This window comes from Melopsittacus undulatus, chromosome Z (assembly GCF_012275295.1).
Source record: "Melopsittacus undulatus isolate bMelUnd1 chromosome Z, bMelUnd1.mat.Z, whole genome shotgun sequence".
In the NCBI taxonomy this organism is placed as follows: Eukaryota; Metazoa; Chordata; class Aves; order Psittaciformes; family Psittaculidae; genus Melopsittacus; species Melopsittacus undulatus.
The window spans coordinates 82,946,405-82,973,957 of NC_047557.1; the positions used below are offsets into that span (position 1 = coordinate 82,946,405).

At 44.0% G+C, this 27,553-nt stretch overlaps 1 protein-coding gene across 1 annotated transcript; it reads right to left on the reverse strand.

The window, feature by feature from the left end:
* PDPR (pyruvate dehydrogenase phosphatase regulatory subunit) lies at positions 1 to 27,381 on the reverse strand. Its single transcript, XM_005152262.3, has 17 exons — positions 27,129 to 27,381; positions 23,952 to 24,085; positions 22,749 to 22,830; positions 22,494 to 22,657; positions 21,461 to 21,582; positions 20,518 to 20,635; positions 18,981 to 19,130; positions 16,128 to 16,320; positions 8,070 to 8,194; positions 6,345 to 6,500; positions 6,109 to 6,242; positions 5,086 to 5,234; positions 3,694 to 3,806; positions 3,137 to 3,231; positions 2,408 to 2,497; positions 1,957 to 2,139; positions 1 to 1,029 (listed from the first exon to the last, which is right to left on the reverse strand). Exons 1-17 carry the CDS (start codon positions 27,353 to 27,355, stop codon positions 625 to 627), a joined length of 2,640 nt encoding a protein of 879 aa, XP_005152319.2. The 5' UTR covers positions 27,356 to 27,381; the 3' UTR covers positions 1 to 624.
* Between the last annotated feature and the right edge of the window lie 172 nt (positions 27,382 to 27,553).

Below are 27,553 nucleotides of genomic sequence, written 5' to 3' on the forward strand. Positions count from 1 at the left end.
AGAATCCAATCCCAACAACAAACAACACACTTTAAAACTGGAATCTACCAAAACCTGACTCTTGGCTGCTGCTCTCACAATCGTATGTCTCATGCCAGTGAGGTAGCTGGTCATTCTATTGCTGTGTGCGTTGACGCAGCGACCCCTCTACGGTGTGATATGTGGAGAGCAGGGGGAAGTCACAGCATTCATCTGAACTACAGGCAGCAAAGAGCTGCTGTCTCATGCCTTGCACTGCACTTGCACTTCCCAAGAGATGGGAAGGGTTTAGTCCTCAGGAAGATTCACCCAAACCCTTACCGTCACCACAGGGTTAGGGCCTCTGGTGGGGTTCACTCCTGTACAGGCTTCCCATGGACTTCTGGATGCATCTGTGCCACTGTGCTTCATCCACTGGGCACGGGAGAGCCTGGCAAGCAAAGGGTTGAAGGAGGGAGACAGACTGGATTGGGAAAGCTTGAAAATTAAAGTTTTAAAATATACAAAATGTAACACACTGGAAAAAGTTTAAAAGTTGCAAGACAAGAAATGAAGAGAAAGAAATATATGGGTGAGGAGAAAGGATTGGAAGATGGTGGGAGAAGACTCCAGATTGGGAAAAGGCGCAGGTTAGTCTAATCAGCACTACTCCCCCTGGTAGCCACTCAGTTCCATCTCATCCTTGCGGCGACGGTGTGTGAAGAAGGAGCTGAAGGGGTAAAGCTTAGCTTTGGCCTGGAAGCGGTGCCCAGCAATGTCAATCTCATACTCGCCCTGGTTGATGAAGTCAGTTGTCACCACCAGCTCTTCTCCCGTCTCCTCATCAAAGTGGTGCACGAAGCCGAGGCAGACATGGCGCTCCAGAGTGTAGCTGTAGGCACTGCTGGTGGTCTTGCCCACGTAGCGGCCATTGCGGAAGATGGGCTCCCCCCACCAGGGCCAGAGGTCTGTGTCTGTGTCATGGTCCTCAAGAATGAACATGGTAAAACGCTTGTACACACCATTTTGCTTCTGTTCCAGCAGTGCTTCCTGGCCAACAAACTGCATTCCCTGTGGGGTAGAAGAAGCATCAGCTGATGGAAGGAACATGAACTGTAGCATGTGCTGAGTTTTAGCAGAAAAGTTTAATGACACAAGATCAGTTTATGCTTGGAGCTTATGCCCTGTCAGGACAGGCTGCTTCTATACACAAAGAGCTCACTGAGAAAGAAGCTTTCCTGTCATGTTTGTTGTTCCAGATGTTAAAAAGACACAAAAAAATGTGAAAATGTGCCTTTAAAAAAATAATTCTCATTTTTACCACAGCAAAACCCCCATTACCGTTCTAGTTTTTGCCATTTTTCTGGTTCCAGAAGTCTACCCTGGTTTACAAATCAGAGGGAAACTGTGACAACATAAGAAATTTATATCTGCAGTCACTGCATTCCCTTCTTGAATTGATTCAAGCACTTGTTTCAGCTCATGTGAATAATGCAAAAAAGCAGATAAGCAAGTGACAGTGACAGCACCTGCCACCACAAAAGCAAGATTGAATTCTATGCTGTTCTATGTTTCAGTAAAAATAAAGAACTCCTCTGTTTTAGTAAAAACAGAAAGCACCTGTTTCTTGGTGCCTGTCCTCATATTTAACCTTATTAAATGCCCGTTGGTGCAGAGGCTGGCTTTTGCTTCATCACACTGGGAAAACAACTGCAAGAAACATGAATTCTGAGCATCTGTAAAGTATGCATCACCCTCCACCATACTGAACCTCGCACACAGGAGTGACCCAGGACACTGCACCCATCACTGGAAATGCAGTTCAGAAAGGAGGAAGACAGAATGTTTCTAGTATTTTTGCATCTTTCTGAAGTGCAAGAATATAGGTTACAGTTATGCACTGTACAGAGTAACAATGACATCTATCCACCTGGATGGAGGCCTCTTCCTTTCAGTACTGCCCTCCCACCCACTCCAGGGCAAGAGCTGGTGGTGTACCTTGTCCAGCTTGACCTGGAACTCGCGTCCACACTCCATAGGAGTGGTAAAAGCATCCAGATCCTGGCCCCAGAATGCAAAGAACTTCTCAATGCGCAAGCTGCGGAGTGCGTAGTAACCGGCATTGCGAATCCCGTACTTCTGTCCCATGTTCATCACCTCGTTGTACACATGAAGGGCGTACTGCAAAGGAAGGGTGACACACAGAGCTGCACACTAACACCAGGAGAGAGCAACAGCATTCAACATCACCAGGGATGTTGCTGTGTTCTGCTGCTGGAGTACAAGAGGTCTTTCAAACTGGAATGCACTACAAAGCAGGGAAACTACCCCCTCTCCCTCCCGCAGGCAGCTTTCTCATGTTTCCTGACCCTGAGCCAACCTGGAAAGTGTTTCTGATTATGCATGCAAGCAACTGTTTTACCTAGCTAAGGCAACAGTGTACTCTTACCTCTATGGGGATATAAAGCATGAATCCGGGTTCTCCTGTGTGAGTGATACTCATCACACGGATGCCATTAGCATAGCCCACACTCATCTCCTGCAGAATCAGAAGGGTGAAATCATCCAAACTGGAACACAACACAGAGATCCAGGAGCACAATGCATAACACAAATCGCACTGGCCAGCCCTCTTTCCCCTTCCTCACTGCATTTCACCACCAGCACACACTGGCAAAAATTCTGAATTAAGAAATTCAAATTGTGATGTCACATTACCCAGACTTCTTTATCCCTTCATGATACTTGGTAATACGCCTTGGAACTAGGTCAGGACACAGGCTTGTATTCCAGATAAAGGCAGAAGCTGAACAGCAGCTATCTGCTCTGCTTTTTATCGTGACAGGAGACAACTCCGAGACACCAATCCCAGCTGCCCCTCTGACTGACAGCTTCATAACTGATTATATGAAATACGCCAAGAAATCAAATGGCACCAAGCCTACAGTGAGTGCAATACTGAACAAATGCATATCCATCTATGTATTTAGCAAGCAGAACCCAAAAAGAAGTAGCTAAAGTGAGCCTAGTGAGTTCATTACCAACCTAGCTCAGTAACTGCAGTAAACACATATGTAAATCTAAATTCCCCTCTAACTATCCAAAATATTTTTCTTCCCCTCCTTCCACACATGCTTCACATAGCCTAGCAGGGTGAGGAGGAAGGAAACACACTCACCTTGCAAAAGAAAGAGGGAAAGTGTTCTGGAGTTATTGGGGCATATGACAACTCTGACAAGACATCCACAGCACGGGGGCCGATCAGATTGAGAGCTAAGGAGGGGAAGGTAACACTATTAGGATGAGACTGTAGTAGTCTTGTGTGGTGTCTAACTTACATAAGCACATGCCCCAATTTCTGAAGTCTTATGTGTTTATCAAACTAATAGGTTCACATTTAAGAATGAAGAGCCACAGAATCCCAGGTTGGAAGGGACGCTCAAGAAGCATCACATCCAGCCTTTCCTGGCAAAGCATGACCTAGACTAGATGTCCCAGCACCCTGTCCAGCCAAATTTTGGAAGTTATTAATCTCTCTCTCCTGACAGTCCACAGGGAAGGAAAGCTGTCTCCCAGCCCATGGCTTGCTAGAAGGAAGCCTTGGTATTGCTATTTTCATTTCGCTGTTTGGAAAAGAGACCAAATCACACTTTAGATAATTGACTGGCAGGCAGCACAGGACGCCACTTGTGATTTCAGGCTGTATAAGGAGGTCAGCCCTCGGTGATTTCTTGCCTGTATATTTCCAGGTCACGTCTTCCATAGTCAGACTACTGTCATCAGGCAAGCGGTTCTTCAGCCAGGCCCAGCAATGAACTTGTTGGTCAGTAGGGGAAATCATGAAGAAGCTGGAACAGACAAAACCAAGAAACAATGAATGGACAGCCACAATGCGATTCAGTTAATTCTTTGTTCATGAACTACTGAAGCCATTTGGCAGCTCCCAAGCTAACAGGACTAAAACACACAAAAACCACAGCTAACATCTCTGGATCAGTGCCATCACATCTGTCACGACAAGAAACCCCAGCATTAGCAAGAGTCTGGTGAAAAGAAGTAACTGGAAGTGGAACAGAGGCAGTTCTACAGAAAGTTCACAGAGTATCTCAGCAGCCACAATCATTCTGCAGAAGGTATTCACAGCTCTTCATGCCAGGCAATTGTCTGCTCCAACAGTCAGAAGAGTGCAAGGTTCACACAGCAACTTCCTGCTTCAGCCCAAGCCTTGTCACACACAATGGTGGTTATTATTAGCAGCTTCCAAAAAAAGAACTCCACTCGATATGTGAAAATGAGCCACTTGTGGAGCTCTCTTTCACACGAACTGTGAGTTAAAGTACACTATTGACAGAAATAACATCTGCAGAAAAGACCAGGCAAGGAGGAAAGCTACTGGTTTCACACAGGGAATGACAATACTTAGAAGCAATGCATGAATGCAGACAGAAGAGGAAGAGAAAGAAAAGCTGTTTCTAATTGAAAGAGCAGCAAACAAAAATGCTTTCACACAAACACAATGAAAGCACACACTGAAAACGCTCCAGAGAAATAAAACCAACATTCAGCCTGGACATGCCCATGAAGGAAGTTTTTCTATTAAATGCCAAAGAGAACCCAAACTGTTGAGTCAAAGGGTAAGATCCTGTGATCATGTCCATTTGCACCAGAGAGCACAAAGAGTCACAAGATACAGAAGACCTGAGCATTAAGAGCACCTGTACTGCAACACAAGTGAAATAATCAAGTAGTAGCATCAGTACACAGTTCCAGTGAGAATATTAGCCAGAAGCCCATGAGGAACCATGTGGTTTGCCCTTCAAATGTTTACCTAAGTTAATAAACTCTAACAATTGCTGAAAACAATTGGCATTTCAACTGAGAAATTAACCATCTGAAGGCCTAATGATGCTGTCCATCTGTAGTCCCAAAAAAAGGCACATTTTTCACAATATTTGTAAATTTAGGAGGTCCCTTTCACTGGGGTTACTGAATTAGGAATACAAGTGGAAAACTGCAACTTTTCTTTTTAGTTTAAAATGGTGAGAAAGTTTATGATCTTCATTAAGAGGTTCTCAAAGGCTCTGACACCTGAAGGGTGATGAATAAAGACGCTGTCAGCATACCCACCTGCGTTTGCTCAGCCGTGCTATGCTGCAGTCATTCTCATAACCTCCTTTCTCATTAAGCATGCCTGTATGTACAACATGCCCAACTGGCACATCCAGGTCATTGGAGAAGAGATATTGCAGACTCTCTAGGGCCTCGTCCCCTGTGGACTACAGGAATTGAAAGGAAGAGCAAGTCAGATGAGCTGCCTGAGCAGGACAAATCCACTGGGACAGTTTAAGACGGCATCAACGTCCTGGCCCAAATTTTTTTCTATTTGTAATAATAGTGACAGTGATGTCTAAAGCATACAATGGTGCCATAGTTTTGGGGGTCGAATTCTATTTATAGACTAAGCTGGTATCACTATAAACTGGGCCCTCAACAGACAAAAAGCAATCTATACTAAAAACTGCAGTATGTCCTGAATTTGGTCATGCAGCTTAACTTCCCCTAGCTAACCTCAACAGTATACACAGAATTCTGCAAAAGCAGTCAATAATAAACTAAATGTGGATGTGGAGCTGATGGAGTAAGTCCAGAGGAGGCCACAGAACTGCTCTAAGGGCTGAAGTACCTCTGCTCTGGGGACAGGCTGAGAGAGCTGGGCTTGTTCAGCCCAGAGAAGACTCTGTGGAGGCCTTATAAAGCAGCCTTCCAGTGCCTAAAGAGGCTGACTGAAAACGGGAGAGGGGTTTTTGACAAGGGCCTGTCTTGGCCTTTGGACTGGACAGGACAAGGCAGAATGGCTTTGAACTGGCAAAGGGGAGACTGAGATGAGATCTTAGGAAGAAGTTCTTCCCTGTGAGGGTGGTGAGACATTGGCACAGATTGCTCAGAGAAGCTGTGGCTGCCCCATCCTTGGCAGTGTTCAAGGTCAAGTTGGGTGCAGCCTGGAGCAACCTGCTCTAGTGGAAGGTGTCAGTGCCTGGGGGCTGGAACTGAATGAACTTTAAGGTCCCTTCCAACCCAAGCCATTATGTGATTCCATGACTAAAGGCCACCTTTACCAGGTTGATGTTCTGTCACTTGCTAAGTACTTACACTTATTTCAAACTTGGTAAAAGATGACATGTCGATGACACAAACCGCTTCCTTACAGCACTTAACTTCAGAACCCACAATATCAAACCAGTCTGGTTTGTAAAAGGTCTTGCTCTGACCCAAATCCAGCAGATCTAATATAAAGAACAATCAAAGGGACATTTAATCAACTGGATGAGCTAAGATCTTACACAGACCAATACGGATCCACAAGGCAGAGGAAAATGTCATCTCACCATTACCAGGTGGCACAAAATATTTGACTCTCTCAAATCCGTGCTTCTCCATCCACCTCGCTCCCTGAGCATCCAGACGGTCGTACAATGGTGAGGTACGCAGCTGCCTGCCAGTCTGGAAGTCCCAGCGGGGAACTTTCAGATCACACATCAAGGCTAGAGGGGTCACAAAGATCCAGAATTAGGCAAAGTTATTACCTTTATCTAACCTTTTAACCAGATTATCAATACTTACTAATATCTGAACCATTAATAAAATTCCCTCAAAACAGTCCTGACTTTCCTCTCCCATCTCTGAAAACCAACAGACGTGTTTTGATCCATTTATAGCTATTCAAAATCAGAGCAGTAGTATTTGCACAGACTTATGGTCTCAGGAAAACACTGTCAAGGTAACAGAACCTCTCTATTTTTCACGAAGCCATATCAACTAGTATTAGCTATGCATGATTCTTCACTGTCAGCACACTATATTGGACATATATTATGCTGGGGTAGGCAGCCCACAGCTACAGAGATCATCTAATTCACCTTCTTAAATATTGACAGTTTAGCCTCTTCTAATTATTGAAGTTTTTTCAAACTGAAAAGGGTCCTATACCTTTTCAGCCAATACAGAATATTCTTATTTAGAAAACAAGTTACCCTAATAAATGGTTAGCAACCTCCCTTGTTACCAGTGGGGATTAATAACTCAAGAAGGATGCTTGAATACTTCCTTATAAATGTTAACTTTACAGTCAGGTTATAAACTGCTTAAAATTGAAGATAAGCCAAATATTTCTTACTGAATACTTCTATTGTTTTTGCCTCATGGCTAATGATTTAATTATTTTACTGGCATTATGTGCTATTGGTACCCCTGAAACAGTGGGAAGTATAAATTAGAATTGGGAAGTATAAATTAGAATGGGAATGTACCACTGCAGAAATGGAACACAGTAGCTCTCTTTTAACTAGCTATCAGAATTGAGATCTCTATTGGAAAGCAACTGCACAATAACACCCAGAGTATAAAGTGATATTTCTGGAAGGAAGATCAAAGCATAAGATTTCCTATATGTAGCAGGGCTAAGAGTTTACCCAACTTTTCTGCTTTCACCTGAACACATTTTTGGTTTAGACTTAGTATCCAGATAATTGTTCCTTTTTTGCTGTTTGTGGAGCACTTCATTTGAGCCTTGATAAGAAGCTGTCCACACTTTCCAGGACAGGTAATCAAACAATAAGAGGAAACCAAGCATGGTTTTAGACAGGAATGACATCTCAAATCTGTTCTGCAAGGTATTTATCACAAACTGGCAGTAGAAAGCAGAATATGTTTACAAAGATATCCTGAATGATACAAGATAACCTTATCACATACTCATAAGTTGGAAGTGATGGTATTTCTACACTGTAATGATGTGCAACGAATGACGATGTTTGAGACAGTGTAATATTCCCAGTTAAGACCTTGGCATCATTTTGGGATTTACCCATAACAGATTCAAGGGACAGAAATAGGAGACAGCATGGTACCAACAGCATTTTCTTAACAAAAGTTAGTAAGAATGCCACTAACAAAGAAATGCCAAACCACCACCCTTTCCTTCCTCCTGGGAAGAGGCTGTATTGCCACAGAGGAGGCCAGGAAGCAGGAAAATGGTTCTCTGAGTGATGACAGCAGCAAAGAGGAAACTTTTGGATATGCTGGCCAGCACTGAATGCAAAGACCTCACTTACGCATTACTTCCATCACACGGTGACGGAGGAAAGTGCGACTGCTCTGAAGGGTACCAAAACGTTTCAAATCCAGAGGCCAGACATTTTCTGAGGGATACCCATTTACCATCCACTCTGCCAGGTACCTGATGGAAGAAGTAAAGAAAGACTTGAGATCCCAATGTCTTCAGGGAATGAGTCTAGCTCTGAAGTCAAAAGTAAGTGGTTTGTGTTATACCTTAGTTACTGGACTGTTCTTCTGGGAATTCCCATGGGAATTACATTCTTTTGATTCTACTCCCCATCCTTCTGGGAGCCAGGGGGAGGAAGGGGGGGAGTGAGAGAGCAACTATGTGGTTCTGGGTTGCCAGCTGGGCTTAAATCATGACAGTTCTTTGTGGTGCCCAACGTGGGGCATGAAGGGTTGACATAACAACAGATCTGACCAGTGTGTCTAATCATATCTGTGATAAGCATTCATTGTTTTGGATTAATAGTTCATCCTCACAATGCTGATTTATTGGCTCTCAAAGTTGTTGCTCTTGATCTCAGAGTTTCAGCATGTCATACCTTACTTACAGCCAGTATTTGCTGTTTTAGTGTTTATTGCCTGGGGGGCTTCAGCTGAGGTTCTTGTTGTGGTGTACTTATTTGCAATACAATACAATACAATTGTACTTACTTACAATAGATTCATTGCAATAGATTCATTACAATAGATTCATTGATCATGAAATTGATCTGGTTTGCGTTCCCAGTGTGGTCATAATCTGTGTACTTTGGGAGGTATATAACAGAAGTACTTAGCAATTACACATCTTTTCTTTTCCTCCTTCGGTGGTCAGCCTATGAAGAAGACATTCCCTTACACCCCCAGGTCCCCCACCAGACTATTTACAGCATCATTTGAGTGTTCTGAAGGTTTTCAATGGCCTTTGGCTACCCTTGAGACCTGCCTGCTGATTGTGATGGGTATCACCATGTTGGCATGCATGCAGTGCGTGGTTTATCCATGATCATTTTGCCTAATCTCGAAAGTTAAGCAGAGCTGGATTTGGGTCTTGTCTAGGTTTAGACAACGATATAGGAGGCTCAAGAGATTTTCCCTGAGGCTGGACAGTCATGAGTGGCAGGGTGTGTGGAATAGTATGGGCAAGTATCTAGGCCTGTGGGCCCCTCCAGTGCTTTGGAACTTCACCACTGAACAAGTGCAAAATCCAGAAAAACTAACAAAACACTTAAAAGAGATGTGTTGTCATCCTGGTCATACCAGAGAGCGACAAATCATGGCAATGTGCTGGTGCTTGGCCTACGCTTACAGAGCCCTGTTCAACACTATCCAGCACCTTCAAAGGGGAAAAAGATGTCTCTGGCTCTGATGGCAAAGCAAAAGACAACGCAGCTACTTCTAGTACAGCAGATACACCAACCCCAGTGACAAGTACAGCAGCTACTCAAACCCCGACAGCAACAGACCGTGCAGCTGCTGGTGCTAGTAGCAACCCCCAAGCACAGCAGCTGCACCAACCCCTACAACAGATACTGCACCCACTCCAACCACAGTGATAATTACTGCAGCCAAACCAAAGGACCAATTTGTGCCAATATTGGTTGCTCCTGTACATAAGGGGAAAAGCAAACAAGAGGCACAAAAAGCAACCTGTATAGTGAAGAAAGATGAAGAATCAATGCACTTACTACACGGGACAGCATCTGAACAAGAATTATTATTATGTGGGTCAAAGGAAGACGAAGATGAAGAGATGACTTCTTGACTCTAGACCTCAACGGAGCTATGGAACATGTGAAAAGATTTTACCCATCAACTAGGGGTGCACATCATCACCTGGTTGTTCCAATGCTGGGACAACGGGGCCGATGGTCATGAACTGGAAGGTAGGGAAGCCAAGCAGCTGGGATCATTTGCTAGAGAAGAGAATCAACAAAACGACTGCAAAAGAGACATGGTCCATCAGCCTTTGGAGATGGCTCTTGGCAGCTGTGAAAGAAAGCTTTCTGTAAAAGGACAATGTTATGAGCAGTTCGGCCAACTGGACTGTGACAGAGAAAGGCATCTAGTGTCTGAGTGAAACACCCATTGCAATCTACATAGGCCAGATGCTGGGAATGCATCTGTAGATCCAGATGAAGTTGAATGTAGATGATCCATGTGGCAGAAATTTACATGGAGTCCACTGTCATCATATTGCCCACACATTGGCATCAATAACCTGGCTAGATGTAGTACCACCAACAGCGGATGAAGTGATTCGTCAGCTCCAAGAGTTTGAAGACAATCTCACCCATTTCAGCTGTGGAAAAACTGTATCAGGAGTTCAAACAGTTGAGCGACAATCTATCCAATCTATCCAGCTCCCCATGTGTACCAACCCATGTCTTGGCTATTAACAAAATGTGTCCTACTGCTTGAGAGAGAAGATATAGGAAGTACATGCCACAGGCCACCCTATGATTTTACCTGCAGGATCATGGAGAAGACATGAGGAACTGGAATGGAAAACCTACCTTAGCTCTTGAGGAACAGGTGAGTGAATTGAAGAGGAGAACAAAGGTCAAGGATGATCATCCCATGAAAGCTGTGGCTTCAGTCTCTGGTGAGCAGGTTCCCAGATGGAGTGGAAGAGCTGATTTTACTCCAGCTCCTGTGATAAAGATGTGTTTTCTTTCCACAAGGTGTAAGTGACCAATATTGTGATCACTATTATAGGGGCCCTGTCTCCAGCCAGGTGGAGTCCTACTGGACTGTGTGGAGCAGATGGCCTGGAACATCAGTCCCACAGAAGTATAAGGCTCTAGTAGATATCGGTGCACAGTGTACCCTGCCATCAAGCTATCAAGGGGTGAAGTGACAGGAGGATCGCAAGAGTTGACTGTACTGGAGGATGAAACCAACCTGACTAGGAAGAAATGGCAAAAGCACCCCACTGTGACTGGTCCAGAGGCTCCATGCATCCTCAGCATAGACTACCTCAGGAGAGGGTACTTCAAAGACCCAAAAGGATACCGATGGGCTTTTGGTATTGCTGCTTTGGAGACTGAGGTAACTGAGCAGCTGTCCACCTTGCCTGGTCTCTCATAGGACCCTTCTGTTGTGGGGCTCCTGAAGGCTGAAGAACAACAAGTATCAATCGCTAACACAACAGTGCGCTGGTGGCAACATCGCACCAAAAGAGACTCCCTGATTCCCATCCATAGGCTGATCCATAGGCTGGAGAGCCAGAGAGTGATCAGCAGGACCTGCTCACCCTTTAATAGCCCCATATGGCCAGTGCAAAAGTCTAACAGAGAGTGGAGACTAATGGTAGACTACCATGGCCTGAATGAAGTCACACCACCATTGAGTGCTGACGTACTGGACATGCTAGAACTCCAGTATGAATTAGAGTCAAAAGCAGCCAAGTGGTATGCCACGACTGATATCGCCAGTGCATTTTTCTCAATTCCTTCGGCAGCAGAGTGCAGGCCACAGTTCGCTTTTACTTGAAGGGGTGTCCAGTTCACTTGGAACCGACTGCCCCAGGGGTAGAAAAACAGTCCGGTAGGTAATCTGCCATGGACTGATCCAGACTGCACTGGAACAGGGGTAAGCTCCTGAACACCTGCAATACATTGATGACTTTATTGTGTGGAGCAATACAGCGGAAGAAGTCTTTGGGAAAGGGAGGAAAATAATCCAAATCCTGCTGAAAGCCGTTTTTGCCATAAAACAGGGTAAGGTCAAGGGACCTACAAAGATTATTCAATTGTTGGGAATAAAATGGCAAGATGGACGTCACCAGATCCCCACAGATGTGATCAACAGGATAGCAGCAACTGATAAGAAAGAAACACAAGCTGTGGCGTTCTGGAGAATGCACATCCCAAATTACAGTTCCATTGTATGCCCTCTCTATCATGTGACCTGGAAGAATGATTTTAAATGGGGCCCTGAGCAACAACAAGCCTTTGAGCAAATTAAACGTGACATAGTTCATGTAGGAGCCCTTGGACCAGCCCGGACCAGGCCAGATGTAAAAAATGTACTGTACACTGCAGCTGGGAAGAATGGTCCCACCTGCAGCCTCTGGCAAAAAGCTCCAGGGGAGACTTGAGGTCAACCCCTCGGCTTTTGGAGCCGGGGACACAGAGGATCTGAGGCCAGCTATACCCCAACTGAAAAGGAGATACTGGCAGCCTATGAAGGGGTTCGAGCTGCTTCAGAAGTGACTGTCACTGAAGCACAGCTCCTCCTGACACTCCAGTTGCCCATGCTGGGCTGGATATCCAAAGGCATGGTCTCCTCTACACATCATGCAACTGATGCTACATGAAGTGGGCTGCACTAATTACACAAGCTCAAATAGAAAACCCCAGCTGTCCAGGAATTCTAGGAGTCATCATGGGCAGGCCAGAGGGCAAAGATTTTGGAATGTCACCAGAGGAGGAGGTGATGCATGCTGAAGTGTATAAGAAACTGTCAGAGAGCAAAAAGCAATATGCCTTCTTTACTGATGGGCCCTGCCATACTGTGGGAAGGCATCAAAGACGGAAGGCAGCCGTATGGAGTCCTCAACAACAAGTTGCAGAAACTGCTGAAGGAGAGGGTGAATTGAGTCAGTTTGCTGAGGTGAAAGCCATCCAGCTGGCCCTGGACATTGCTGAGCGATAAAAGTGGCCAGTACTTTATATTGACTCATGGATGGTGGCAAATGCTCTGTGGGGGTGGTTGCAGCAATGGAAGCAGAGCAACTGGCAACACAGAGGTAAACCCATTTGGGGTCCTGCACTGTGGCAAGATATCACTGCCCAGGTGCAGAACCTGGTGGTGAAGGCATGCCATGTAGATGCTCATGTACCCAAGAGTCAGGTCACTGAGGAACAGCAGAACAACCAACCAGTGGATAGAGCTGCTAAGATTGAAGTGGCTCAGATGAACTTAGACTGGCAACATAAGGGTGAATTATTTTTGGCCTGGTGGGCCCATGACACTTCAGGCCATCAGGGCAGAGATGCAACACATAGATGGGCCCGTGATCAAGGGGTGGACTTAACAATGGACACTATTGCCCAGGTTATTCATGAGTGTGAGACATGTGCTGCAATAAAACAAGCCAAATGGTTAAAGCCTCTTTGGTATGGAGGATGATGGCTGAAGTACAAATACGGGGACGTCTGGCAGATTGATTTTATCACACTTGCACCAACCCAAGCGCCATGTGTTTACCATGGTGGAAGCAACCACCGGATGGCTGGAAACACATGCTGTGCCCCACATCACGGCTCAGAACACTATCCTGGGCCTTGAGAAACAGATTTTGTGGTGAGATGGTACTCCAGAAAGAACTGAGTCAGACAGTTCATTTCTGAACAACCTTATAGACACTTGGGCCAAAGAGCATGGCATTGAGTGGGTATATCACATCCCCTACTATGCATCAGCCTCTGGGAAAATCAAACAGCACAATGGGCTGTTAAAAACTACACTGAGAGCAATGGGTGGTGGGACTTTCAAACATTGCGATACACACTTACCAAAGGCCACCTGGTTGGTCAACACCAGAGGATCTGCCAACAGGGCTGGTCCAGCCCAGTTAGAACTTCTACATACTGTAGAAGGGGATAAAGTTCCTGTGGTGCACAGAAAGAATTTGCTGGGAAAGACAGTCTGGGTTATTCCTGCTTCAGGTAAAGGCAAACCCACTCATGGGATAGCTTTTGCTCATGGACAGGGATATACTTGGTGGGTAATGTGAGAAGATGGGGAAGTCCAGTGTGTATGTCAACGGGATATGATTTTAGGGGAACACAGCCAATGAACTCAATTATATGCTACTGCCTGCTATGCAACACTTTTATAGCCCACCAACTAGATGTCTTCAGGTCACTGGCGACTGGCCCTGACTTCCCTCCCACCATCATCCCAACAAAGAATGAACTTTGATGAAACCAGACAAGTTTAGCAGTGACCAGATGAGTTCCGCAGTGTCATCAGCAGGCAACAATCCAACACTGCACAGCATCTCTCCACTCTGAAAGACTTACAAGATATGGAGCCTTGACATCATGGGCCAGATGAACTCAGCAGCTTTATAGGGACTGGTCCATGGACTAAGGAATGATATCTCTCTCTTTGTGTGTGGGTGGATATGTGTGTGTGTATATATATGTATATGAGATGAGCGATGGTACAGATTAAAAATTGTGGGATCTGAGCATGATGTGAATGGTATGGAACAAGGGCTGAATACTGTCCTGGATTCAGCAGTAACAGTCATTTTTCTCCTTAGTAGCTGGTGCAGTGCTGTGGTTTTGACTTTCAGCTTGGGAACAGCGCTGATAACATCCATGTTTTTAGTTGTTGCTCAGTAATGTTTACTCTGACCAAGGACTTTCTGAGTCTCATGCTCTGCCAGGGAGGAGGGGAAGCCGCAAGGAAGACAGGACACCTGACCCAAATGAACCAAAGAGGTATTCCCTACCAAGGCACATCATGCCCAGTATATAAACTGGGGGCAGTTACCTGGAAAGGCTAGATCGCTGCTCGTGTTGGGCTGGGTATCAGTTGGCGGGTGGCAAGTTGTTGTATTCTCTTCCCTTGTTATTTTCCTCATCATTATTATTATTGGTGTCAGCAGTAGTGGTTTTGTTTTATACATTAGTTACTGGACTGTTCTTATCTCAACCCGTCGGAGTTACATTCTTTCCATCCTCCTCCCCATCCCTCCAGGAGCGAGGGCAGGAAGAAGGGCAAGGAGTGAGTAAGCGGCTGCGTGGTTCTGGGTTACAGGCTGGGCTTAAGCCAAAACAAGTATACATGACAGCAGTTATTGACACATTGTAAATGAATTAACCTGGACAGGTAGCCTAAGTGACACTTGACAAGTCCTCAGGCTACAAAAGGAGGTACCAAGTATGTTTAGGTTGGAGTTAGGAGGTCGACTGCTTTGTCATTTTTTAGTACCTGGTGTAAGTTCAGCCACAAACCACCAGTGACAGCACGGTTTTAGCACAATTTGTCAGCCAAGTTATGTTTAGCTCCACTTCCAGCAGTGAAAGAGGAAGGCATGCTCTAGAGCTAAAGGACATACACAGCTCAGACCAAAGCAGAGCACAAGGATATGTTCACAGTCAGTAAACAAAAGAACAAATGGTTTGAGACTGATCATTGAAAGTTACATTAGCAAGTTTAGCTGCTTGTCTCAAGGCTGTAGCAACAAGAAAATAATGCTTCAAGAATTATTTTGACTCTTCAAGAACCTCACTGCAAAGATTCTCTGTATTTCACATGACACAGAAAAAAAATCATGAGCTCCTTCCCCGGTGAGTTAAACAGACAGACAGAAATCAGTGGAGACAAACACAGATACTAAGACCTGACATGAAAAATAAGCAGCTTGTTCAGAAGGCTGTATGGCACAAGGGATGCTGGGTCACCAAAACCAAATGGCAGTCAGAGGGAAGTATGATCATTCTGCAAGTAATTTTGCTGCTGGGAATCACACTTCTTCACCTGTCAAACTGTCTGCATGAACACAGGAACTAGATTTTACTGGGAAACTATTTCGTTCATAGCACACTGGCAGAGGATAGTCATTAATTAACAGTGCTGGTGGCACTGGTATCCCACATGCAGTGCTTCATCTGTACCAGACTCACTTTGCTTCCAGAGAAATTAACTGCTGCGTCAACTTGAATAACGTAAGGACTTCAATCAGATAATAAAAGGGATCAAGGAGTACAGAAGGTAAGGGAATATATGTTTTGCTAAGCTTTTCTCTCTTCCTTGTAGGTCAAACCAGTTAACTCTAAAGAAGCTTACTTGATTCCCAGCAGGCTGCTGATCACTGAGATGTGATGCCTGAGGACAGTCAAACAGAGATTTGGAATACACACAGAAGAACATAATCAGAACATGGCAATGGCTCCTCTCTTTCACTCAAGTTGGAAACAGAAGAGGCATCTTTGTCAGAGGGGAGGTGACTGATACTAACAAGAACATTCTACACAGAAGGATCATCAGAGCACTCTTTTCTTGGCCAAAACTATACTTAAAACAGGTAACAGCCATAAAATACTTACTTGCCTGCTCCCCCACCATATGAGATACCAGCTGAGTTCATGCCAGCCAGAACAAAGTAGCCCCGAACAGTGGGTGACTCTCCCATGATACATCGCATATCTGGTGTGAAGGACTCTGGGCAGTTCACGAGCTGCATGATCTGCAGAGCCTCCAAATCTGGCATCCTGCGTAGAAGGGCACCCAGAAGTGGCTCTAGAGACAAACAAAAAAAGACAAGAAGTCACAACCTTTGGTCTTGACACATCAGCTACTTCACCTTCAAACTGGACAGCACCACAGTTCTGAGTCAGTATCTTAACAGATGGAAACTGCTTCCATGTTTCAATACAGTCATAGGACAAACCATTAACCTGCTGGAATCAACTACTTGAAACAGATTCCTCAGCATACCATAAGAGCAGTTACACCAGTCCAGACCCAGGGTCCAGCATTGTTCTCAACACTGCAAGAGTGCATTCAGTTTTGCTAGGGAAAACAATAAGAACACATATCAACTGGATATCTAGCAAGAAATAAGAACACGCAAATCTAGATGATGCTTGTCCCATGCACTCTGCCTCCACTTACTATCAGCTCAGAGGATTTCCTCAAAACCTGGTATCTTTTACATTTTTAGTGACTCTTAACTCAATCTCTCTTCTAAGTACTTGACTCGTCTTCCCCAAAGTCACAAAAACACCCCACAGACACTGCCAAAGACTTCCACATGTTTAGGATTTGTTGGATGAGATTTGTTCTGTGAGGAATCACCATCTTTTGTTTTGAAATTCATTTTTGATGCCTAACATAACACAAAAGACAGTAAGCAGAAGATTCCCCTTCATCAAGTCCATCCCATTCAAGATTTCTTAGACCTCCACCTATTTCCCTTCTGTCATCTCTTTTCCCCAGCCCACTCAGACATTCCCTGCTTGGAAACTCTTCCAAACTTTGCTCAGCCTCTTGCAGCCTCTCATCAGGCCTTCTCTGGTACCTCTGGAGAAAGGCAGCCTAGAACAACAACTGGTGTCTGGCATACAAAGGACTGAGTGTTGTATGATTGTGTTTTCTGCTCCTTTCTTAGTAATTCCTAACTTGTCTTTTAAGTGCAACTGAGCTGATGTCTTCACAGAACCAATACAACCTCAAGGTCAGTTCAAAGCCCATCATTTTGTATAGTCCCCACGCCAACCCCCTGGACTTGCGTCATTTCACATTTATCCTCATTGAATTTCCTTGCCACTTCATTGCCCAGTCATGCTGGAAAGGTCCTCTGGTAATTCTCCACAGTCTGACATTTGGGAGTGTTAATAAAGGGATAAGCTATCTGGTTTTGTTTTTCTTGTCACCACAACTTACCTTTGCGTAGTGCTCAAGGTAAAAGCCCTCAAGATTCAGCACGAAGACTACTCCTCACTTTACATAAGCAGTAATAAGATTTCACATTATCTAAGAAATTACAAACAAAACCAATCTTTCTGACCTGCACTTCCTCTTCTCTTTCATGCATTAGAATTCCAGAGTGAGAGCTTTAGCTACAGACATTTTTTCTTATTGATATAAAGAGGGATTAGTTAGATTTATTCTTGTATCCAGCCCAACGTCTGAGCAACTCTACAGGCTATTTTAAAATCAAATGGTGTTTCAATGAAAGAGATCAAAGCAGTAGCACAAGAACTCAAGCCACAGCAACTGCAGCCCTAGAAAAGCATCAAATACTAGCTGAGTAAGCTCTGACAATGCTCAACTGTTCAGTATGTTTGAACTGATAGAAAGGTAATGCTAGAACACAGCATGCAGGTACTTCCAAAACTTGGGCAATTTGGGGGTGTCAGCAAGCAGTGCCTTTTCATTTCAGCAGTACCTAGAAAACCAAAGATGAAGTAGGGGCAGAGCTCGAGCAACTCATTAGTGAAGCCAGTATCATCAAAAAGATCTGTAGTCCTACAAGATCTAAAACCCTTTAGCATATGCCAGCATAAAACAACTTGGCCATACCCCCTGCATGAATACAGTATCTCACAGAAATGAAAGTAAAATTAACCAATTTAACCTGGGGAGCAGCTGGAAGAACATAATACCACTGCAGAAAGAAATCAGTGATAATCCATCCATGCCTAGAATCACATACAGAGGCATGTGCATTCACAAGGGAAAACTGAATCCCTGAAAAAAAGGCAAATTTGAAGATAAGAGGGCACACACAAACTTACCAGGCATATGAGAGGGAAAAAACACCGACTCATAGACCATGCTGTATTTTTTCCTACAAAAAGAGCCCTCTGTGTGAAAGTACACACAAAATATAAGAACAGAATTAAATAAAATGGGAAGAGAAAAACAGAATGTAATAAACCACCGCTGTCAATGGTGGGATGAAATCTGGGAAGGAATAATACCAAGTTCTCTCCACAAAGCAACTGTCACTGATGGAAATGCACTTGGCAGCCAGCACTGAAGAGAGCTGCAGAAACAAAATACCACAGCTACATGGCAGGTCAACAGTGTTGATGTCCAGAGTCACAAGAGGAGCAGCATGTGGCCCTGACAGTCAAAAATCAAATTAAATGGAAGAGTGCTGGAAACTTTATGTAGCACCTTGCTGCACTATAGGAAATTAGTATGTGCTGAGGGTTAGTGGGTGTTTTAAACACTAGACAGATATCAAGGTAGTCCTTACTAAAGGAGTTCTGTGCAGATTACTGACAAATGAAGAGATAAATTAATCTGAGAGAACACTCATCTTTCCCACACCTTTCAGGCGAAGGCAGACACACACTGGCTGGTCAACAACAGCCTGCATCATTGCCAATTCTGCCTCCTGCTGAAGCCAGGTGTTTCACTGCTGTGGGATTCTTTGTTCCCTAACATACCAAAATGATCCCAGTCTTCTTGGAGGTTCTGAATCTCCAGTTGGTTCCGTCCTTCTGTAAAGAGAGGTTTGGGGTTTTTTTCAAAGCCTCCCGAGAGGATGCCACCTTGCCAGTTGCGTATGTAGATCCTGCCATCTGGGTCTACAACCGCTGCAGAGGAAAGAAAAGAGGTGGGAAAGGAACTGAGAGAAGGGATAGCTGTCTCAGGTTGCTATTCCATGCCACCAGACCCCACCTGGTAGCTGGACGAAGCCACCTCCTGACATGAGAATGGACAACCTCAGTCCCTCAGCCCCACAATGTCACACCATTCTGGTTCTCACATGACACCTTCATGGGTCAGTACAGATTACCAAACCAGCATTAACTCCCACTACAGTCATGCATGCTAACTTTTGAGCAGCAGAGTAAACAGAACAGAACCTGAAAAGCACCCAAGCTAGCAGAACAGTGTTACCGTGAGTGGGAGGACACGAGAGGGAGTCAGATCCCTTGTGGCACTGATAAACTATGATATACTGGCTTAGTTACACTGGTACTGCACCCAAGATCAGACCTTCCACCAAGAGATGTCCTGCCCTCCCCCTCTTCCAGTTAATTTTAGGAACAGGTAATTTTAATGAGGATGCATCACTCATCCAGTTTATTGCAGGTCACCAGCACAAGGAAACTGGGCAGCACTAGGGTGAGGACACAGAGCCAAGTCTGGATTGCTTCCTCCAGTGGTAGTCAACTTGAAGCATTTATGATATACCAGTTGACATGTTCCATAGCAATTTTTTTCCCTGTACAGAAAAGTTGTGTGTATATATATATATATATATGCACACTATATGCAGATGTATGTATGTATGTGCTAGGAAGTTTTTTTTATTATTCAGTCAAGTAAAAGTGAAGCACCTGGGGACTCTGGTTAGAAAGGTGAATTCTCTGGAGAACATATACATTTATCACTAGATGCAGAAACTCTTGCTAGCAACTGAGAGCAAATAAGAAAAGCTTTCTACTTCCCAACCACAGTTTTTAAACACAGGGACTCTTCTTTAAGAGACTGAAAAGGCAGAACATGGGCGAGGAGCACCAACCTCAAGTGTGTGGTTGCCCCTACATGTCATAGACACGTAAATGCCATTGTAAAGCCTTAGTTTCAGCTGAAGGAAAGGAATAGATGGCCCCTTTGGAGACAGTAGCCTGCAAGGAAAACACAGTGCCAAGGCTAGCACCCTCCCCAGCCCACAAATGCAACAACCCAAGTCTCAGACACACCTACTAATGAAGCTAGACCATTCTCCTGCTAAGTTGATAAATTGTGAAAATCAATTTCTGTGGCAAAAGCTTTCCCAAGAATAAGGGAAAAGATTCCTTCTAACACTGAAAGAGCATAGCTAGAGCAATCCAGCTAGAATGCACTTCACAATCCCAGATGAGCTGAGAACCGATAGCCATTAGTTGGCCTTTTTGTCATAAACTAGATGTCCCCTTGGAAAGGCAGGTATAATTCAAGGAGAAAAGTGAGGTATTGCTGAAGAAGCTTTACTTGGTAAGTTGTTTGCGAGAGGCTCATTCAAAGGATGCGTCAGGATGTAGAAATGTTCACAGGCATGGAGTGGGATGTTGACTGCTTCCTCTGCAGCATGACCCAACTCATAGGCCCACTGAAATAAAAACAAATGCAGGCTAGAACACAAAAGAAAAAAGCTAACTCCAATAAAAAAGGCAGGACAAAAGCACAGGTAATCTCTGTGAAGTTTGCTTTCATATAAGATTATGTCAGATTTGGTTCAGTCCTCTAAACCATAAACAAATACAGATCTTTTTTTTTTCTCTTAGGATTTGAATTATTTGGGATAAAGGTTGTTTTTCTGTTCCCCATACAAGATTTAGAAAACTGGGGCCCTGATTCAAGACTAGGTAATATCAACTTACAATACAAAAGCAAAACAAGAAATGTACACCAAAGCTAATGCTAAGGTCAGCCTCAGAAGCAGAATGATCAGGATTTAGGTGCCTGTACTGCTAGAACCCCATACCATCAAGACAGCCAGCTGCTAGTTGAGAAACACCAACTGTCAGATGTAATTTCACAGTGGAAAAGACAGGACACTAAGGAAAAAGGTAACAAAGGGAATTTTGGGGGTAGGAGGCAGAGAGAAGGGTAGAGGTTTAACTCTCTAATAACCACAGCAAAATTCTTCCCAGAAGAAAGGCACACCACCCAGGAGAGAGACTACTGGCAGAGTTGTACCGACAAGTTGAGGGTGCTCCTTAGCAAGTTAACATCCAGCCTTCGGTATTAAGCAGACAGCAAGCACTGCCCTCCTCCTTCATACCCCTGCTCATCTGAGAAGCTAAATAACATGACTGTGATCTACTCCAGTAAAACAAGCCAAACATAAAAAGGGAGAAAAAACACAAAAAAACAACTGAGGGAAGTGCATGTGTCCTTAAGCAAACACAAAGACATATTTCAGTAATTCAACCTGGCCAGCACAGTTGACAAAGTACTGGCATTTGATTTGTCCTCTGTCGGTCTCGATGGCAGTCACACGACCCTTCTGGACTGTGACATGACTGATGCTTGTCCTTTCATGGATCTGGACACCTGAAGTGAACATCAGAAGGTCAGTAAACCACAAGCCTTCTTTATGTATGTCCAGCTGCCAATGTGAAACCCTTAAACCCAGTCTAAATGCTTATTTTCTCTTTAGGGCATAATTTTTATTCTTGACTTAGTAATTCTTAAGTGAAACCCTGTTATTGGTAAAATATGAGGCATCCAAATTGTACATAATTTAAAGGAAACCGAGAGAGGTTATCTCCCCAGGTAGCTTCTTCCAACCTGATGGACTTTCATCCTTAATGACGTTTCTTGCTGTTATCACATCTAACCTTTCCCCATTTTTAGACTACTTCAAATTTGACAAAGTATTGGGCAAACAGCATTTATAAGTAGACTTCCGAAGCCATTTCTAAAGCCTATGTACCAAATAAAATATTCCACATGGACTTAGGCACAACCTTTTATTTGTAGATAATTACAGAATCTTAGAATCAATTAGGTTGGAAAAGACCTTTAAGATCATCAAGTCCAACCACTCCCCCAGCACTGCAAGGCCACCACTAAGCTATGTCACTGAAGGCTTGTCTACATGGTTTGTAAACACTCTTTTGATCTGTAATTTTGAGTGAGGTCCTACAAAAGACCTTTTATTTTCATCACAAGAGAGTGTGCTTATTTAGAGAAATATACAACCACTAAGGACAACAAACTGGTGCCTGCTTTATCATACCAGATCTGGAAAGATTCAGTATGTTTAAAAAAAAAAAGAAAAATCAGCTTGTTTTCTGAGGAAAAATACGATTTCAAAGTATCTTAACCTGACAGAAATAACCAAGTTTTGGTCTTCAGTGCTCAATCAGAATACCAAGAGATGCAAAACATAATTTTCTTTTATGAAAGGAAGGTAACTATCATGCAGGAGAACACTCTATAGATAAAAAAAAACCTCGTACCATTCCGTGAGGCAGCCGTTGCCAAAGCCAGACTCACATTGGCAGATGACACAAGAGCATCTTCTGGCACATACATGGCCCCCACAAGGTCATGGATGTTGATCAGCGGGTGGAGTTGTGCCACTTTCTTTGGAGTTATAATTTCACAAGGTATCCCCATTACACTGCCACAGGACGTAAGAAAAATGCTATCATTAGTCTTCCAGGAGAGCTGGTGAAAGTTTGAGATCAGTTATACTTCCTGCTTATACGTACTTCAGTGATGAAGCGATGCGTTTCAAAGAGATTAGTCGATCCTGAGTCTGAGCCAGTGAAATGGAGCCTGTCTTCACGTACCCTGAAACAATGACCAAAGTCAAGTCAGATCTGGACAGGACCTTGAATTCCTTTTCATCCCAGCCGCATTGCTTTAATCTAATGGCAGAGCCATTGCTTCCACTACTCAGAAACCTGGAAATTCCAGACCCTCAAATAATTTTAAACACTGTACAGCTAATAATTAAAAAGCTGCAGTGTCAACCTCTAAAATAAAAAAAATCCAATTTAATCCTGATTTGTGGTCTCATCCTATTACATTTACTCATGTTTTTAAAAAATCCTAAATGTCACACATTGCACCTATTAAAAGAGAGGGACGTTACTGGCAAAAAAATGTAACTACTCAGAAGAATAAATCCTTGACAACTAAACACTGACACTTTGTGAACCCACCATCAGCAAAAGAATCATAGGATGGTTTGGGTTGGAAGGGACCTTAAAGTTCATCCAGTTCCAACCCCCTGCCAGGGGCAGGGACACCTTCCACCAGACAAGGTTGCTCCAAGCTGTGTCCAACCTGGCCAATGATGGGGCAGCCACAGCTTCTCTGGACAACCTGATAGATTAATAACTAAACTTAATTAGAAGCACAGTTATTAAATTTTGTCAAGTCTGACACATATCAGAAGTTCTTGTCAGCAGAAAGTGTTCAGTGACCAAGTTCTTCCTATCAGACACATGCCTGAACATTTTGGAGGAAAAGGGAGAATTTCCTTATTCTCTTCTTCCACACACCGGCTTTCTCCTTATTTTTAGAGTGAGAGGGGAGTAAGACACCCTGCTTTAGCACTTCCATTAATCACCTTCTCTTTTTGAGAAGTGAACTGGTGCAGAATATGGACCATTTTCTCCTGTCACTGCAATATACTTTTCAGCATCCTTGTGAAAATTCACCTACACTTGCCAAGTTACAGGCAACAAAAGAACTGACAGTGTTTGCGGGATGTCTGCCTTCTACCTGTCCAACACACTTCTTCCCACTCTTCTAATTGATGACATCCTTTCACATGCAGTCCAAATGTATCGGCTGTGAACAGGAATCAACAAACCTTTAAGACCCTTTAGAACTACATTTGTATTTCAACACCAATACCTTGATTCTGTTCCCCAAAGATCACCCAAGAATTGCACTTTCAGTACCTGTTTGTACTCCTGTCTCTTGTTCCAGCTGCTGGTAGAGCTTGTTTGAATAGTCTGCCATCTTCAGCTCGATCAATGTTTGTCTGGCTGTGCTGACAATACCAGCACAGAAGCGAGTAGTACCAGCAGCTAACCTGTGGGAGAAGTTGCATAGAAGACCTCAGCTGGCTGGCAGGCAGAGAGCTGAGACCACCTCCACCCTGCTGCTCTAGCAGCTCAGCTGACAGCATAGACCAGACAGCAAGCTTGCCCCCAAACGCATCAGACCAAAGGCTGCAAGTTGTTGAAACTTAAACAGCAGAGGTTTAGATTGAATACAAGGAAGAAATTCTTTACTGTGAGGGTGGTGAGGTACTGGAATGGGTTGCCCAGGGAGGTTGTGAATGCTCCATCCCTGGCAGTGTTCAAGCCCAGGTTGGATGAAGCCTTGGGTGATATGGTTTAGTGCGAGGTGTCCCTGCCCATGGCAGGGGGGTTGGAACTAGATGATCTTAAGGTCCTTTCCAACTCTAACTATTCTATGATTCTATGATGGAGAGATAACGCAGCCTCTAGGATTCCTTTAGTTCACTTCTGAAAAGGCACTGTTTTCCTAAACCATTTCTCTTTAACTAGTCCTAAACTCTGAAAGTTTTCAAAGAATCACAGATTCCTAGACTAGTCTGTCACCCATGCAGGGATCTACATAGTTTTCCTCCATGTCTCAACCCTCCCAGTGGTTGGGAAGAGTCACTGGGAAGCTTTGCCATCCATTTTAAACACTGTCCAGATGGGAAAATCAAAGGGAATTTCCAGGAGTATTTTGAAGTTGAGCAAAGAATGAGGTCTGCAAATCCCAGACTGGTTTAGGTTGGAAGGGACCTTAAAACTCATCCAATTCCAAGCCCCTGCCACCGGCAGGGACACCTTCCACTAGACCAGGTTGCTCCAAGCCCCTTCCAAGCTGCCCTTGAACACTGTGAGGGATGGGGCAGCCACAGCTTCTCTGGGCTACCTGTTCCATACGTTTCATATCTCTGGTTCACCTAGGGTCAGCGGTCTGGTCACACACCATGCTATCACAGTTTACTGCTGTGGACTCTCCCTTCAGTCCTAAGTGATGTTGCTTTAAAAGAAACTCTTAAGGCATTGATGATGAGTAATGATGATAAGGTGAGTCAGTGTCCAGAATCCTGCAGAAGTGCAATACGCACATATGCAGCAGCAATAGTGGCATCATGTTGTTGCTATGAGTCCTAACTGATGACTGCTGGATTGGATCAAGCAATTATTATATTATTAAATACTACCTTATGCTGAAGTTGACCTGCCTAATCCTTTGTTTCTCCAAAGCAGGACTCCCCTCAAATAAACATTAACTTGGATTTGTGTCTTCCATCCATGCTGTTTACAGTAAGAACAAGTCCCTCATACTGTGTAGTAACTGCCAGACAGGTACACCTATTTCTTACCCCTTTTTAAACTGTCCCTTAAACTACTGTCCATCCACCTATTTGTGAAGGGCCACTGTAAAAATAGAAACCTATTAAAAACTCCCTGCAGCAGAGGAAGGGGAAAACAAAACAGCATCTCCCTTGCAACCTGCTTCCACAATACTTCAAGTCATCTTTCCTGCTGCTAAAGCAATCCTGCTGGTTTCCACTTGCCTACAAAAGCCTTTGATAAGACTGCTTTTGGCCTATGATGTCTATACTTTCTCAGCAATTCCAATAAAGAAACAGCTGAGTAAGGTGCATCCCTATTTGGTGACAATCAAAACAGCTGAAGCACAATTTCACCAAGCTGTGCTTCATGAGATGCTTCTGCTAATGCAATACTGTTCTTTTTCCTTGAGCATACACATAAACTAAGCTCATATACCATCTAACTCCATGAAAATCTGTCATAGGGTACTCAGACCCCACTACAAGCCAGTCAGGATTACATTCCACTACAAATGAAGCCTAGCACCTTATTTCACTCCAAAGGACACCACTTTCAAGGTCTCAGATCAGACTACCCAATTTCTTCTTTTTGCAACTATAAAGAATTTGATAGTATCTGCTTCCCAGCCACCAAAGGCAAAGAGTCACAGTTAATTATTCCTGAAGACAGAATCAGATGGGAAGCTGTAAACTTGACAATAAATATTGCAGCCCAGCACCTATTTAGGGTGTTAAGATCTGCTGCAATAAACACCCCTTCAAGTCTTAACACTATCTCATACCCAAGGTCCGAAAATTTCTTAATGAAAATAATACAAATCTACCTCTGAAACAGAAATCTGAACAACAGGTAAGGGCTGTGCAGTCAGCTTTCCACAGGATCTCCACACTCTGCCATAGACTGCAGATCCAGCTCACCAAAGAGAGCACAATGACTCTTACTCGGCCAAGCTGTAACTGCCTTAGCTGTTTTACAGACCAAGTCCTGCAACAGACAAACTAGATAATCTGAGTCTTCAGCCACACACGGCATGGTGTTCTAGTGATGTCTGCTTATAACCTCCACATCCCCCACAATTTCTTGTGAGCTTTGGTAGTAGCCTAAAACTTCTTATGTGTACTGCATCCTGTTTCTACAGATGGTCAACAGGGGCTGGGTGATTGACACAGTTTTAGTTCTGCTAAAATGGTCCATCTTTGCCAGCTGCAGTGTGTTTTACATTACCTGCAAATGCGCCAGAGCAGATGGGTATCTCCCAAAGGAACTGTCCATGGAAAACATATGCCAGGGCAAAGTTCTCCTAATAGGAATCACATCTCATGGAAGACCTGTGCTGGAGGCCAAAATGATCATACCCAACCCATCACCCAGTAACTATTTAATTACTTTAAGTTGACTCTCCCTAAGGCAAGTCTGCCCTGCCCACAACAGAAGAGTAAAATATTTCTATGTCTTTATCTTGATCCATGAGCTTCCTCAGCCTACTTTCTCCCCCATCTTGCTAGGAGGAAAAGTGGCTGTGTGGGAATCTCGCCCTTCACAAAAGCTAACCCAATGCAATCACACAGGTCATACACTTCACCTTGCAAGTCTGCCTTGTGCTTTGGAACAAGCAGTAAAGTGTGGTTATCAACATTCATTGTAATTTTATTCCTCATGTCCAAGTCCAGATGAAGAGGTAGAACACATTACAGCAGATGCTGCTATGCATGGAAGTCCTGTTTCTTGAGTTTTGTTACCAGAAATCCTTACCTGCCCTGCTCAAGTAATACTATGTCCTTCCAACCCATCTTGGAAAGGTGATATGCCACGGAGGTGCCCATGATTCCACCACCACAGATGACAACCTGAGCCTGTGCTGGCAAAGCAACTGGGTGAGGTTCTGCTGTACTTGAGGTGCTTTGCCGGGCACAGGTCATTCTTCTCCATTTTGGGTTAGCTGCCCGCCAGTGGATATCTGATAGCAGCCGGAGAAACATCTTGGCAGCTGTTTGCCAGTTTTCTTGAAGCACCACCTAGATGTGTCCAGACATTAGCTCAGGACCAATCCTTCTATGAGAAAAAAGATGAGAATCACGTTACCACTTCTCCTATTATATACAAGTCTGGCAGCAGAAAACATCATGTGGTGCACCCACCAGAACATGGAAAAGCTGATGAGTAAACAAATAGAAGAG